At 34.5% G+C, this 17922-nt stretch overlaps 1 protein-coding gene across 1 annotated transcript; it reads right to left on the bottom strand.

Moving 5' to 3' along the window:
• Positions 1-2753: 2753 nt before the first annotated feature.
• On the bottom strand, positions 2754-17692 carry LOC129256961 (uncharacterized). Its single transcript, XM_054895191.2, has 8 exons — positions 17251-17692; positions 10399-10471; positions 9809-9861; positions 9321-9449; positions 8774-8976; positions 7284-7361; positions 6236-6446; positions 2754-5061 (listed from the first exon to the last, which is right to left on the bottom strand). The coding sequence occupies exons 1-8, from the start codon at positions 17504-17506 to the stop codon at positions 5018-5020; spliced, it is 1047 nt and encodes a 348-aa protein (XP_054751166.1). The 5' UTR covers positions 17507-17692; the 3' UTR covers positions 2754-5017.
• Between the last annotated feature and the right edge of the window lie 230 nt (positions 17693-17922).

The raw sequence follows: 17922 nt of genomic DNA, 5'->3' as shown, positions 1-17922 counted from the left end.
GAATCAACTCGAGATCAACTATGGCGGGCCTACCCCTTCCCCCAAACTCTCCTTTTATGATCCGTCGCCGTTTTTTTTCTTTCGCAACATGTTTTTGTATTTTAAAAGTGCTTTCTTCAGAAAGAGTTTAAGGGGGGTGCAAACTGACCTAAACTTTATTAGGTTTCTCATTGACCGTTTGTTATAAATAACTAGTCTAATATACACTACGTTTTGATATAACCATCAATAATACAGAGAATGTATTAGTTTATAATTTTATTTACACCGCGAAACCCGTATGGGTTTTTTTTAGAAGAAAGTACTTTACTACTTGGTAACATAATGAGTGTGGTATGAATGTGTTGAGTCGTGAATTAGTGTGTTATCATTCAGGTGAGACTACACATCTCAGAATGTTACATGTTACTGGCCAGATGTCAGTGGTTGAAGACTTAAGGTGGTGTTATTAAGGCTGCTCGTTTGTTGCTGCTTTAAACAAGCATAGTTATCATCATTGCCAGTAGGGAAATTTATAAGGTTCATAAGGTTGTATTTATTGTCCCAAAAAATAAATGAACAGACATTTACATTTTTACATGGTATTGAACATACAAAATATAGCATAGAAATAATCACATTTACAAAATGTCAATTAAGCTCTTCTTAAGATACGAATGACTTTACGCACGACTGCTGATCCTTTAATTCTTGTGCTAAATGATATCCCTGTACATGCATGTATAATTGACTCAACACCTAACAACAAGTTCCAGTCGTGCGTAAAGTTGTGCGTAAATTTACGAAAAGCTTAATGAAACACCTATACCTGCTATCATATGAGAAGGCACATTCAGGTAATAAAATCATGGGAAGATAGTGAAAATGCTTACCAAATCATTATTGGTAAATAAAAAAACTATATAATTATGAATAAAATACTCTGTTACATATTCCATTCAAGACGTGAAGTTTAACTCTGTGTGTGATAGACCATTGAGATTTGCTCGATTTTTTTCCTCGCTCGCTCGCTTTAAAATAATACCTAGTATAATTATAAAGAAAAAAATGATACCAAGTATAATTATGCCGAGGTGAATGTGTGATCGTTATGAATTTACTGTATTTGATTCCATCAATTAAAACATCTGAAAAACTAGAGTAATATCGATAGTTCGATACTAGGAAAAATTAGAACCTACGTCGGCGATGCCCATTTTCAACAAAACAATAAATCCCCCGTAAAATTGGAATGCTCTACCCTTCAAACGTTATTATTATCATTATTATTATTATTATTATTATTATTATTATTTTATTATTATTATTATTGTTATTATTATTATTAATGATAATAATACCAAATATAAACGAAATTTTACCATGTGTACATATTCTTGATTGTTATGTTCAATTGCTTTCCACCTTAGATAAAGTCTGAAAAGTCATTTCGATGACATTAACAGGTAAAATTGAAAAGGTCAGTTTCTCTCTGATCCTATATACTTCAATGACTTACGTTTTCGTGTTTACTGGCAATGTTAGTAGTATAAGTTCTTCTAAATGTCAGAGGAAGCCTATTGTACCTCAATAAAAAAAACTCAAGTTAACTCCGGGAATATGATGAACAATGATGAGGATAACACCAGAGCAGATGTGACAGATAACAAAAAGTGCAAGTTGAAGGAATATCTTTTTCTTTCTAAAGATTTCTTGTTTGTTTGAAGCAACAGATACACCCGATTATTTCGTTTGAAAATAAAGGTATTTTTCTGCAAAAGCACACAGAAGGACGCTCTTTTCAAAAACTCGTTTCTTGTATCTCACTAAGACACGTCCTTAGCCTATATCAGGTTGATGTACTTCTAGATCTATACGTTTTTCCAACTGATTTTATTTTTCTCTTTATGCATTTCCTTCCGTTAGCGCCACGAAGAAAGATGGTTTGCGTACTGTGAGGAGATTATGCGATGACAACAAATAACAGTCCTAATTCAAATATCTTTTTCATTCATCTCACCGCGCTTTTATCATCACCGAGGTAACAAACAAGTTAAGAAAGAAGTAGTAATGATAGAATTAAAAAGATAGCATCAAACAAGGAGCTCGCTTCGAGATTTTATCATTTAATACTCACCAACTCATCTCTCTTTCGCTCTTTATCTCTACACCATCTCTTCAAATTATTTCTTTCATACAAAAGATTCCTTGATCATGAGTAATTTCCCTCAACAAAATAACCTCTGAATGATAGTCATGCCGTTTGCTGTTCTTTAAACATTTTAAAGAGAAAGTGTACTAAGGAAGAAAAAAAACTTATGGGAATGTCGAAATCTTTAAAATAAATACCTCCGTTGAATTTGATTGCTATGCCCCGCCTATATTGACGTTTGCATGTTTCTTCATGCATTTTCTAATCTCATTTCTCCGTTTTCCTCTCTATCACCCCCCCCAGCTCTTTTTTTTATAATCTTTTTCTCGCTTTTTTATGTCGATGTCGACTGTGCCCACGGATGCATTTCTTGTGGTTTATTTTAATAACTCCCTCCATTTGCCTTTTCCTTTCCAGTCTTATTACTTTCCATTTCCTCATTTCTTTAAATTCTCCACGTTCGTTTACTTTTCTTCTTCTCTGGATTTTCTACTAATTGAATGATAATTATATCATATATCAGACAAGTTATTTTTATTATCAGATTATTACCGATATCATTATTTCTACCAACACAACTCATTAAAAGTATAATAAAAATGTTTTAAAAAATCTAAAGGCATATATTAAAATATCAAATTCATTTTATTGAGACTCTGACAATGAAAAGTATGGATTAATGTTTCAAAGTAAAAAACATATACACTAATGAAAATTTTATTTTTTTTAAACGAACGTAATCGATTATACCCTGGCCAACCAGGTTAACATGGTTATGTTAACAATTTGATACAACATCGAACAATGATCTCTTTCCCTTGACAAATCCTGTCTCCCTTTCCTGTTGTTGCATGCACAAAATATGCATTATGATCAAGTTATCATTGGTCGCAGTGGCATACTGTGGGTCACGGCATGGGGGGGGGGGGGCACCAGCAAAAAAAATTGAGTTATTTAGTGAGCGCGCGAAGCGTGCTCAGTCGCCAGGTATACTGACCTAATTGAGAAATTTTAAGGACAGTGCCATTAAACGAATATGTATCTCGCTCTCGCTAAACAAACAATGCGAGCGCGAAGCGCGAGCTGAAATTTTGTATATATTGACCACAAACAAAGACATTTAAGGACTATATTTTAGGAACCCATTAAGAGTATACATATCTCGCCATTGTCAACTAATGCGAGTGCCAAGCACATTTTACCAGAATTACATCTAAAAACAATTTTGAAGCAATTGTAGTCATTGTAATCATGATTATCATACGCATCTCACTAATCAAATATTGCTAGCACGAAGCGCGAGTGGAAAATTTAGGATATCAGACCTGAAGAGGGGCATTCTAAGGCTTGTTTGTAGGAATGCACTAAGACCATACGTATTTCACTAACCAAATGATGCGAGGCGATCGATGGTGATATTCAACCGGATTACACAGAATCATTGAGGCCTGTACATCATCAGTGTTTACCAAAACAAGTCAATCATTAATTGTGTTCTTGCGTTTATTAATGCGGAAAACTTCTTTTCTTATAGGAGAATCAAATTCAGTGGTATCAAGAATCGGAAAATATGCAGAAAGGGTAGGTAATCCTGACATGTCTCTCAAAACCATGCTTGGCATGAATGGACTTCCCAATAGATCTATGTACTTTAATTCTCATTTAAATAGGACATCTATCAGATTTACAATGTTTACGCATATAATGTTCAGTTCTAAATTGCTGAGTAGAAACTATACCGGTCGAGAATATTTTAATCTGGCACGATCAATTCAGCAATGTAAACATGGCTTAATCAATTTCAGCAACGAGTAATCGATCTGACGATTTTTTTTCCATCAGTAGGAGTACCGACTGCCAAACAGATCAACTAAATTTAACCCAATCTGGATATCTTTTACCATGTGGGTCTAGCTCGGCTAAGTTATCGCAGTCTTTGATCAACAACGGTCTCACTCTTTTCTCTCTTTAAAATCCAAGTGCAGTGTAGCGTCGTCACCACCCTATATCATCAACCATATACATACACTCCAAAAAAAATATTGGGTAAAAATGCTCCATGAGGGTAATTATGTGTCCAACCAACATTGGGCATTTTTATTTATCCAATGTGATGAAAATTTTGCCCATTCTAAAGTAAATGCTGCTTATTGTTTAACCTTATACTGGACAATATGCTTCCCGCATTGGGTAAAATGCTGTCCCAAATTGGTTGGACACATAATTACCCTCGTGCTGGTTAGAATTTTACCCAATATTTTTTTTTACAGTGTAGCTGTTTTTAAGATTCCTACAATACTTACAACAAACTCTTTTCTACATCTACTGAAACCTATATTGTACAGAAAATGCAAATTCTTCACCAAAAATAGGGAGATATAATAGTAACAAATATAAAAGTTTATTAATATTTTATGCATATAAATTTTGCACAAGAGTATTGATTTCGTTGTTCATGGGACTTCAACGCCCCAGGTCACTATTTTTCAATACCTTTCTTTCTTCCATATTTTTTCCAGTCGAGAAAAAAAAATCAATGACAATATTCTGTTTTGATATATTTAGTATGTAGAATCTTTGAATAATGAAGACGAGGTCATAAATTTGCTGTTGAATATCAATCAATACGTTCAAATATTGATCAAAACAAGACAGCATAACGATAATTTTAATTGACTCATTGAATTGCCCACCAAACACCATACCATCATACGGTACATTATACTTCTTAATGATACGTGATAAAATAACATCGATTGAAATTTTTTCTTGATTTTCTTATAAAAAAACACATTTCTAAAGTAAGGTATCACATAATTCAATACTTTATACTAAATCTTGACAAAAGAAAAAAAAAGAAAGAGTAGGTTTGGATGCATTCGTTTCTTAGTTCAAACAAAGATCAGGTCCTGTGGCTCCGGGCATGTGTCCTGTCAAATACAAAAAGAGAATATGGATGCGTGTTATGCTTTATTCATTAATAGAGTAATAAAAAAATAGACCCACCCTCACCTTAAAAAAAGAAAGAAAGCAGAAGATGTTTTTCTCTTGACCGACAGAGGATCTGAAATGATGAAAGATTATATCAATGCTATTAAGACTGCCCCCTGTATTTTTAATACGAGTTTATGGAAAGCGTGCTTTTATGATGATAGCCATTATTCATGACAAACACCGTCCATCTTAACACCAATAGTAATAAAACTATTGATGGTTTGCACGAATCCGACTAGATGCCTCTGTTTATGATACCATTACTGGATTCAGAAATACCTTTACACTTAACGTTTGTGATCTCTCTACTCTGACAGATATAAAATATGTAAAAGAAAAACCACCAACGAGTTTTCGCAAGTGCAACGGGGAGGGATTCTAGAACATAGTAAATGCATTGAAAATGACCGTCAAATTGATTTCATTTTTCACTTTGGACATTTTGGAGCTATGTGTTTTCGCTCAAGTACATATCCGGGTAGTATAAGATATTTTTATCCATTGCAGAATAGCATCAGTTCAAAATCTCGCATCGCAGATCGTCATGCAGCCTTTTTGATAAGAATGTGAAAAGAATAAACCGTGACGTAATTGCCCTCAATTCCTTATCAGTGAGTGTTACACTCCGCCTTTCAGAATTTTGATGGCATCATTTAACATATTTAAAACAAAACTTGCAGGCTCTTTATTTACTAGTTATTTTGTTAACTTAATCTGGGGGAACAACGAAAACCCAAATAAATTTTACATCCTGTATATATCCGATACTGATACTAAAATAGCATAACACCTTTACCAAATCTTGGTTTAATAAAAAGCACCGGTTCGCCCTGCCTCATTGGATCATTAGTTTTATGGCTAATTCTGTCTGGTTGATGAAAAAAATCTACGTCTATAAACTATTCTTAAGTTGCCATGATAAATTAAAGGCTCCCTTTAGGTTATCATGCTAATGAATGGTGATAATGGTCAAGTAACGCTTTATTCTCTTGTATTTGAAAGAATCATGTAAGCTCGTTTTTGTTGTTGTTAAGTTTAGTGAGTGTATTGATTTATTTATTTATTTATTTTTAGATTACTGAGTTAAGAATAGATCAATGATTAACCTACCGTGGCTTGTAGAAGCTCGCTCGCAGATTTGTCGGTAGGTTTCAGTGTTTTTTATACTTGCAAAGGCTGGATTCCACCAAACGTTGAGGGAGCTATCCAATCGAGACATCATAGAACCACCTCCTTTGATACAGGTAGTGATAGCCTGCCCAACCGTATCCAGCTCAGGATCATCGGCATACACATTGGTGTTCGCAAATCCTGCTGCCACCTGATTAAAGGTAATTGCATAAACCCCTTGAGCCGAAGCATTATTGCGATATTACTCTCCCTAGTATGTTTTATGACATAGTTTGATATCCATGGTTTGACAAATATTTACTTTCCCTTAAGTGTTGGATGTACATTACAGATCACCCTTACTCCCAAATGTTTCAGGAAAGGATTTATATCCACTCCTCCTTCGAATTTACGCCCAGCGTACTTGAAACATGATTTAGCATACTTAATTTTTTTTATTAAAATAAAATGATCACAATAATGATATTTTCAACCAGATATAAGTCTGTGAAATTACTCAATAATAAAGATTAATAAAGACAATATACTTTCATAATGCAATGTATACAACCTTTTAATAACTAAGAAATAGGGGTTCAAATTTGAACCCTATGCGTTGGTACAATAATGATTTCTTGGTGCAAATAATGATAATAATGATATGATGATGATGATGATAATAATAATAATAACAACAACAACAACAATAATAATAACAATAATAAAGTGAATTTTGCACCTTTTCTCACTTAGCGTACAAGATTACACCCGAAAAGTTATAACAGTGTTTCATTTAAGGGGCAAAACATTTTTAGCGTATATGTAGTAAATAATTTGGAGAAGTGAAAGCGAGGGAGCAAAGCGACTCGAGGTCTTTTAAATTATTGCAATCAAGTTGAGCAAGACAAAGTACGAAATATTTCATAAAAAAGCATAAAGAGTACGGTATATAATATGCCAATGTCATGACGAGTGCGACGTACTGTCGTGATCACTTTAATTCCTATAATTATGTTTATGGTTTAACCTATTTTGTACTTCGACTTACTTCATTTGCGATGATTCCGGCTTTAAGAGCCTCCCTGGTCGGATAATGCATCACTTGACTCGTCGCAAGTGGAGCACCCTATACAGCAAACATAAAATTAGTTTCAAAATAAAATTAACTGATTTAAATATATACCACTTAATTGTTATTGGCTTTATACTGCAATTAGGTCTTAAAAGAGTACAGTAATTTTACAGTAATAATGCGTGATACCGAAGGACCGGTAATAAATAAGTATGGATTTAATAACTAAGTTTGTAAACTAGTCGCTAAAACGTTATTATAATAACTTTATTAGCCTTCTTTCACCGGAAATCATGTAGAAAGAGGCATTGATATAAAGTATACCCTTACTAGCTTATAATTCCTTAAGCATAAACTTAAAATGAACGATTTCACAATATTTTTTGTATAAATTTAGTCTTTTCAAGTCCTTTCTGCAACGTTCAGTACGATTGTGTCTCATAGAGTAGACCTCCTCACAATATAAATTATATTTTTATAAAGGCACGGGAAAAAAATCATATTTGTAGACTGAAATCTTTCTACAATCTTCGATATAATATTATTATGTACCATTGACCTTCTCTTGGGATTTTGTACAGGAAGAAATATAATTATGTTTATAAGACAAACATAATATTTGTATTCCAAAATCTCGTATCAAACCTTGTACAAAATGAAATTTATTAGTTATAAAGACTATAATCGCACAAAATATAATTTGACCTACAATCTTCAATCGGTTTCCCTGAATAACTCCTCTTTCTTTCTCCCCCCCCCCCTTCTCACTCTTTTCCGTTCTGTGTTCCTTTCTCCATCTCTTGATTATATTATACCCCCCTTCTTAACCCTCTTTCACTCAGTCACATTTGCCTTTGTTGTCTATACTTGATACTGGATTTTTAAAAAGCTCTCATTTCATCCTTCCCATTTCATTTCATTTCGTTTTGTCCTTCTTCTCCTGGCTTCTTCTTCTTCTTCTCAATCTTATTCTTCTTATTATTCTTTTCTATGTTTAGCACTCTCTTTAATCGATTATGCTCTAAATCCATAATCTTCAGAAGATATGAACCTCTTCTACAAAGCCACAATCACCTATCGCTCTCACTCTCTAATTCCCTTTTCCCTCTCTTTTATTTTCTACCCTCTCATTTACCTTTTCTACTCCCCCTCCTCTCTCTTTCTCAACCAACACTACCCCGTCATCTCTCTCTCTCCCTTCTATCTTTCTTGCATCTTAGGAAGATCTTAACTTTTTTAATTGTTCTCCTCCAAGCTTGTTTGTGTTAGGAACTTAGGTGCTTTATTCTTAATCCATGATTATGATGCTCTTGTACGATAGCACTTCCTCAGCAGTGATTATCTGTTTAACCCTCATCGCGCTATACGCCCCACCCCTCTGACTCTCTTTCCCTCTCTCCCTCTCTTGCTCCAGCTTCCCTAAAACCTGTCATCCCCCTTGTCGACCACTCTCCTTCCAATAATACCTGTATTGCGTCGGCGTTACGAGCCAAGCAATATTCATCGGACGCCCATCCATCCACGAAACCAATTATCTGATTTGATGGGATATTAGTGGGATTAAAACCGCCTGGATTGGAAGGTCTGACGTAAAAGATCCCACTTAGACCAACGCGGAACTCGTCTGAGAATTGCACGGTGAGGGCTCGCTCGTAGGTATTAAACCATCCTAGAAGTGAAAGACCAAAGGTGAAAATTAGACAATGCATGCAATTAGTTTCACACACAATTAACTAATATCAGACTTGGTGTATACCCGGGTATGTACAACGGATGAAAATGCTGCGCTGAAAATACATTGGTTTATTTCATTACTTTTCGGCCCAACAATGTTTACACTAATTACAGTCATCATAATAATATATGAAAAACAAAACATTGAACCATGCACTTTAAGACTTTTTGCAGTTTTCTAGAAACGAGGAATTTGAAATAAACATTAAAAAAAAAGAATAATCCATGTAAATGAATATTGAACTCCCTCCCCGAAAAAAGACAAATTCTGAGTCTCACCAGTGCAGGCATCATACCAGCGAGCCATAATTCCAAAGCCCCCACGAGAACGTTGACCAGCTTCAGAATCCCAGCAATTCTCGTACACATCCCAGATGAGTCGACAGTCCTTATTTGCTGCTGCGCAAACTGCGTGGATGAAAAAAGTGAAAAGTATTTTCGCTGCGCATAGTGGCTAAGTAGCTGATTTCTGTCTATAGATCAGTCCTTGTCAAAAACTACAGATACGATGACAAACCATACACAAGTCATGTATGCTGATGATAAACGACATCATGTCTGCAGGTTAATACAGATAGGTGTAATCCAGATAAGAAAATATAAATCATGAACAACATCAAAACATAAATTGTACCGCTTTCATGTCAACATATGACATTTTGGTATGCGGTCATATTGTCTGAATACTATAAAAGGTAAAGTTAGATCATCAACAATTATTCTATGGGTTGCCCCTTTGAAGATATTTTTTCAAAGAAGATAGTTACCTGCATCTACGATATCAACATGGAAGCCACGCAGAGTTCCAGTTAGATCATCACTGTGAATAAAGAGAAAATACCAGACGGTACCAGAAAAGGACAAAAGAAAACACTAATTCAATCATGTTGGTAGCGGGATAGGTCATTACATAAGTCAAAAGTGAAACAAGCTTGCAGCTCTTAACAATGGTAGATAATTATGTCCTCATAAAAGCTATGCGGATATGCAAGCAGTATATAGAGGTGGCTCAAATAAACTTCAAGGAGCCAGCCTTGGACTAGCTTGCATCTGTACGGGCTGTGAAGGGGAAACCCTGTTTCAGTCCCAGGAGCAAGTGGCTTTAGCCCCTGGCTATATTTGGTTTAGGTTGACTTCCCATTCCATCTAATTACTATTGTACACACACGCACACACACCCTCACATATATATATATATATATATGTATATATATATATATATATATATATCCTATGTGGTCTTCACTTTATACTTGGCCTATATCATTTATATATTATCTTTGTACTCTTATCTTTACCGTAAAGTTTAATAATCATAATATTTGAATTGAATGGATTCATAGATTAAAATACGTACATGTATTCGATATTCGTCCCGTCATGCCCAATGGCGAAAGTCCAGATGTCTCCAGAAATAGAGACTGAAGTGTCTAAAAAGTATCACAAAAATAAGTCACAGAGAAAATAAAAGGCAACTTAACATCTTAATCTCCCATTATCTCATCCCCAACTTCTCTGTCTCCCTCTCTCTCTCTCTCCTCTTCCTCTCTCTCTCCATCTCCCTCTCCATCTCTCTCTCTCTCTCTCTCTCTCTCCTCTCATTTTCTCTCTCTCATCCTCTATTTCTTTTTCCAGCTTTCTTCTTTTCTTTTTGAGTTTAACAGTTCATGATGATACATTTAAACATTCGCTTCAAAAAACTTTCATGAAAATCTATTATTTTTGCCATGATATATATTTATTTACAATTTATCTCTTTCATCAGTATCATCTTTATACCATCATCATTATAGTACCTTTCCTTCTATCCTTATTTCTCTTTTCAGTCTTCTGAGTTATTAATCCCAATGCTAATCGATTTCATTCATTACGTAGTTAGCATTAAGGAATGAATTATTTACCTACGTCGAAATAATTCTTTCAGCTGAAAATATGTGTACACATAAATGATATTGCACAGTGTCTATTGTAAAGTATTTGCTCTAATAACCACCAATACACCCATATGGCTCAAACACCCCACCCCCATATGTATTATTGATTGACTATACATAAAAAAAGTACGTTGTCCAAATTTGTGGAACAAAAGCAACACTTGTAAAAGAGACATTTTGAGAACCTTCATGAACAGAATAAGTAAACATCATGCGAGCTAATTTTATTTTTGATAAACCGATCTGCGAAGCGCAAGAGGAATTTTTAGCTTGATATAGTGACCTGAAAAAACTTTTGTACATATTCATGCATATTTATCTCAGTAAAAAAAAAATGTGAGCGCAAAGCGCAAGCTAAAACTTGTAGTTATATTAAGGACTAAATCGGGACATGTAGAGCAGTTTCTTTTTGAGTATCTTACAAAACAGACTAATTAAAGTGCGATGCATGATCTTCACTATTTCTTTTATCTTGACTAGCAAGATATTTAATCATTATGAATAATTATGATAAATATAACATTGTACGGGTGATGCGAGTGCGAAGCGCAAGCGGAATGTTTATTTTGATATAATGACCTGAAAAGGCCCAAAGATTTGTCATTTGCTAATTTACCCGTAGCTTCCTTTCATTTTTGTTCACTTTTCCTCCTTTTATTTGTCCTTCCTGTTCACTTTTCATCCCTTCCTATCCTCTTCTTCTTGTTCTTCCTCATTTTTTTTTGGTGGTCTTCCCTCCTTTGAGTCTATCTTTTAGAGATCATAAATTTTAGTAAAAATATTATAGTTGGGTTATGCACCGACCCCCAAATCAACCAGTGCAATGCTTTATGAAATCTTTTCTTGAGAAAATTCTAGATATTGTAAAAAGGTAGCATGAATTATTATATTTAATGGGGGATATTTAATCTAAATTTATTAGATGTCACATCTTGCCAACGAGTAAACGAATTTCTGAATATATGCATGTTTCATCATATTTATCCACTGATTTATACTCCAACTCTGATAACCACTCATTCAGCTTACTTCTTTTGACAACATTTTTGCACAACATATAAAATATTTAAAATGTAATACCTCAGAGAAATATTAAAGGGGCAAGAATTTTAGAAATAAGGTATCAAATGAATTTGGAAAAGTTAAGAAAGTATATTTTAAAAGTAAATTTGATGGTGCTGGTCACTAGCGTACCTAAGGGGGGGGCAGACTGCCCCCCCCCCCTGACGAGTCACAAGCAAAAAAAAGGAAGCGAAAAAGGGAAAGAAAAAATAAAAGAGGAAAGAGAGAAAAAAAGGGGAAGGGGAAAAAGAAGAAAGAGTTTAAGAGAAGGGGAAAAACTAAAAACTGGACCGCAGACTGTCGGAAAAAATTATAAACTGTCAGGCACACGGGGCTGTTCCAACTGATTCGGTTTTTAGTTCCACCATCTTTGTCGGTAAATGTCAATTAAACTGTACACTTTTATCGGTAAATTGTGATTTTTACGCAAAGCGACTTTTAGAGCTCTCTGTACCGATAGTGAGGACGGACTGGGCTGACCTGGGACAGGAAAAAGTTAGAGAACAACTTTTAGGTAATATAATTATAACAATAAAAAATAACGCGCGTAGCGCTCGCATCAATTTTTTAGTTGGATACCTATGATAAATGTCTAGTTTTCAGGTTGAAATATATTTTTTAAAAAGTGCTTATAATAATATCCAGTTCTTAGGCCGGAATATCAAAAATCTCAGCTCGCACTTTGTGCTCACATATACTGTTTACATATATATCCATCCTGTTCATAGTTAAATTAAGTGCTCAGAATGTTCGGTTTTCAGGTAGAAATATGAAAAATCAAAAATATATCATTAGAAACCAATTTGTTCACAGTTACAAAAATTGCTTAGAATATCAAGTTCTTAGGTCGAAACAAACAAACAGAAATATCAAAAATTTCAGCTCGAGCTTCGCACTCGCATAAAATTCCATCCTGTTCATAATTAAATGAAGTGCTCAGAATGTAAAGTTTTCAGGTCGAAATTGCGCTCACACCAATTAATTGTTTTTAACTACCATTTTGTTCATAGTTAAAAAAGTTAAAAAAAACTTTTGAGGTGGGGATATCAGCTCGCTCTTCACGGACCCCATGGAAGAACAGTGGTATTTTATTAATACCGTTGAAATGGGCCATCCTCCATATGATCTGTATGTTATTTTAAATTGAGCATGTATATATTTTATCTTTTTATATGGAAATAAATACAAACAAACAAACAAACGCTCGCATCAATTAATTATTCAGTTAGAAACCAATTTGTTCATGGTTACTAAAAGTGCTTAGAATGTTCAGTTCTTAAGTCAAAATATCAAAAGTTTTAGCTCGCGCTTCGCGCCCGAACGACTGTTTAGAAACCCATCCTGTAAAACTGCTTGGAACGTCTAGTGTCCAGTTAGGAATATAAAAAAAATTTAGCTCGCGCTTCGCGTTCGCATAATTTATTAGAGAAGATACCCATCCTATTCATAATTAAGTGCACAAAATGTATTGTTTTAGGTCTAAATTTTTAGAAAAAATTCAGCTCGCGCTTCGCGCTCGCAATTATTATTTTTACATTATCATTTTTAACTGATTTCAATGTCAAATACCTCTTTATAACTTCTCCAAAAGAGCAGAATTGGCAACATAATGTAAACACCTTCAAAGAGGAATAAAAGAAGTATTTTAATATAAACATTGCAATTTCCACTTGATTAGAAATATATCGATCACGATCCAATACATTTCATTTCTGGAATGATATACAAAAAAAAATTAATTTCGACAATAAAGTGCAATCGCCCAATAGTAAATATTAGTAGTAGCAAGATCCCAACTGTTTTATTGGGCACCACTGGGTAACCTTTCCCATCTTCAGTGCCACTGCCAGACCTATACAACGTGTAAGGGGGGTAGGCAGCAAAATTCAGGGCAACGAGGACTGCGAGATGCCCAAATATCCTCGTGTATTGGTAATTTTATGACCGAATGTATAATTTCTGCACGTTTCACATCATGTAAAAAGGCTAAATAATAATTGCAAAAATGTTCGCTCGCTTCGCTCACTCGAAATTAAAAACTGTGAAGTTGATATTTTGGCAATGATTACAGCCCCCCCTTGAAAAAATTGTGCCTATATACGTCCATGCCTACAACCCCCCCCCCTTGCTCATCCTTGTCGCTTGCCCCCCCTGACGAAATATGCCAGGTACGCCACAGGTGCTGGTGACGTGAAAAACACATGGAAAAAAAAATGCTTGATGAGGGTGTAAGAAATAAGATACTACCAAACTCTGTTCTTTCCAATGATGAAAACAGCTAATGGGAAAGGTCCAATGTGCAATACTTTTAATATGTTCTTTGTAAACATGGGCTAAGAATTATCTTTCTCCTTTACAAACAATTGTTATTTATGCAATATGTAATTTTTTTTAAAGTTGTATAAAAAGTATGTATTATACTCCATGTACACCTAAAGAAGCTATTGAGTCCTGTTTCGATTGGGTTTGTAGTGGATTGATGAAGACTGTTATGATAAACTGGGTTTCAAAAGAAACTGATCAAAATTTACAAGGGCACTGCACAAATTCCACTCAGTCAAGATTAATATTGTCACATATAGGCTAGCTTCAATAACCTTTACTAAGCACGTGTCAATAATCAAGAGGTTGGTTCAATCACAGAGAGGCTATAATAATGATACTAATAATAATAATGATGATAATAATAACAATAATAATGATAATAATAATAATAATGATTAAAAAAAACAATAATAACATTTTAATCACCCAGATTAGCCACTTCAGTAGAGCAGGTAGACTATGAAACTGCTCTACCAGCGGGCCATGCATAACATTATGTTACTATTACCCTTCTCCAATCTAAATGCTGAGCGCCTAGCAAGAAGGCAGAAGATCCCATTTTTATAAGTCTTTGGTATGACTCGGCCGAGGATCGAACCCACGACCTCCGGTTCATGAGGCGGACGCTCTACCACTAAGCCACCATGCCCGGCTATAGCCCCTTACATCAGTGGTTTCAGAATCAAAAGTCACAAAATTGAAAAAGAATGACAAATTACCAATAAGATGGGATTAAACAAAACATTCCAGCCCAAAGGATGATGTATTAAACTATAGGCCCATATCTGTCCTTCTTTTGTTTTTCAAACATTTTAGAAAATGTGTGTACCTGCGTGTATATAAATTTTTGGATGAGTGCAATATCATTACCCCCAAACAATTCGGTATTCGAGCGGGAAACTCCACATCTTTTGTCTTAATGTATACATTAAGTATTTAATTCCTTTGATAATAAAGATATTATGATTAGATATGTTCATATCTTAGGCATTTGATTTTCCTCATCACACAATTTTATTGAAAAATTGAAAATCATGGATTTATTTAATTATTGGTTTTGTTTATTTTATACTGCAGGGTAGGCCTGTTCAGTTATGCAAAACTGCTTTCCAAAGGCGCCCTGCAGTTTGACAAACAACTCAACATCATATCAATTCAATGTATGTAACATATAATAAAGTAAAAAGAGAATACATTATATACATATAGAGTGAAATCAACAATTATCATGGGATCAATACTTCTACATCAAGTTATTCAGTGTAATTACATGTATGACAGTCAGAATTTTAATGACTTACAGTGTTTTTGTTTTTGTTTTTGATGCAAGGAGGGACGTGTATTTTATATATATCACAAGGGAGAGAATTAAATAAGACGGCAGCAACATATTCAAAAGATCTTTTATAACCCGTCCTTGGGCAGGGTATTTGAAGGGGACATTGTTCAGAATATCGTGTTTTAAGTTACATTACGTTTGCAGATAAGTGGTCCCAGATAAGCTGGGGCTAAATCGTTTTGTATTTTGAAAGCAAGAACACAAAATTGATTTAGAAGTATTGTAATGGAGAGGTTTAAATGTTATTTGGATAATCGAAAGCAATAATTATGTAGTATTAGATGAATCTAAATCTCAGAAAGAGAATGTATAAGTTGTGGAGTGCCCCAACGTTCAATTTTAGGGCCGCTTTTATTTCTTTCATATACGTATATTTCCAATGGAGATGACATTAGTGGGTTTATGCATCACCAAGACATGATATTTCTCCAATATACATTTTATTTCGAAAATCCAATTGATAATTCTCAATTAATAATTAAATTAAAAGGCTCCTTTAATGATCAGGTCACACAGGCAACTTTTCTAGATGTCTTAATTGACAATTAAGCTTCAAAGGAAAGAACACACTGGTGTCATCTGCAACAAGTAGCTAAACGTGCTCGTGTATATGTTTTATAGACTGAAATTTCTCCCTAAAGAAACCTTAATAAAATGCTTAAGTTTTTTATTGTGAACATGTTCCAGTATGCAAAATACAAATAAACTCCTACTGTTGCAGAAGAAAATAATACGAACTGTTAAACATAGCCCATATCTTTCCCATACTATGCCTCTCTGCCATTGCATGAACATTCTGAGAAGTAATATATTTATCAGAGAACAAGTTTTATGTACTTATGATATAAAAAAAATCCTACCAAATACTATTTTACAATATTTTAAATTGAATAAAGATGTTACTGACATCAAACCAGGTTTTCAAATAAAATATCTACATTCCGTTAGTAAAAACATCAATTTCTCACAATAATACATTTATCAGGGCTTCCAAAATGTGGAATGCTTCACTGTCAGAGATAAAACTAAGCCCATCATTAAATAGTTTCAAAAGGAAAATGAAATTTTACTTGCTTCAAAACTATTCACAGGTACATACTCAATAAAATATATGTGAGCGGGTGCGTGTGTGTGTGTGGATGAGAGCTGATGAGTGTATATGCGTGTGAGTCGTAAACAAGGATGTGTTTAAACTTGATGATTATGTACCTAACTTCTTATCTATTTGTTTAAATCGGTGATAATTTATTTCATGTACATGATTCGCTATATATGTTTGGAGCTTGACCTTTACATATAAGGCTCGGCCTTCTTGTCACTTCTTATATTTTTATTTCTGTAGAGTAAAAGTACATATTTCTTCACTCTTTTTTTTTCTTTTGTTCGTTTGCTCGCTTCTATCATATCATAATTAATTGTAGCATATTTTGATATGTTTTTTTTACTATGCTGTTTTCATATAGAAATCTATAGGTCCTAAACTTTATCAAATTTGCCTGACAGCCAACAAGCTAAGATTTGATCTGAAAATGAATAGATAACGACTTACCTCCCTGTCCTGTACCATCCTGATTGATGATAATATTAGGTACTGATCGATCGTCACCACCACTACCACCACTACCACCACTAGTTCGCCCAAGGCTTATCGCAGCGATGACAAGAGCGACGAATCCCACGATTAGACCCACAACGAGAACGAAGATGAGTAATGGTGACGATTTCGAGTCATTTTCTTTGGGCTCGGGTGGGATGACGGCTCTCATATCAGAAACACTGCTCAGCTCAACATCTTTGCTCGACATGTTTATTACATATAATCAGGACTCTTAAACGTCTGAAAATAGGTATTTGCATCGAAGAGTCTTTAGGGGGTAAAAGTCTGACACTAAAATTATCAAACAGCACAGTGAGAAGATGATACATGCGTTTATGTGGTGTTAGTTATTCACCAGTTGAACACACCCACCTGTGCACTTGTTTTCACCAGAGATCACAGATATTGGGTTTATTGTTCCCTATTGCTCCATTGCAAAGTTTGAATTAGCTTTTCAAAGTGTTGGTGTTCAGTTGAGCGTAACATAACTATTCTAGACGAAATATGACGACAAATATTTAATACCGTATTATTGGGAGTGGGCTATATTTGACTGGATAGCAAAATGGCTCAAATGATGTTGTACACACTATTCTGATGTCTTTTTCCTTATCTAAATAATTT

The sequence above is a fragment of the Lytechinus pictus genome, chromosome 3 (genome assembly GCF_037042905.1).
Source record: "Lytechinus pictus isolate F3 Inbred chromosome 3, Lp3.0, whole genome shotgun sequence".
Taxonomy (NCBI): domain Eukaryota; kingdom Metazoa; phylum Echinodermata; class Echinoidea; order Temnopleuroida; family Toxopneustidae; genus Lytechinus; species Lytechinus pictus.
This window is presented reverse-complemented; position numbering and strand designations above follow the sequence as displayed.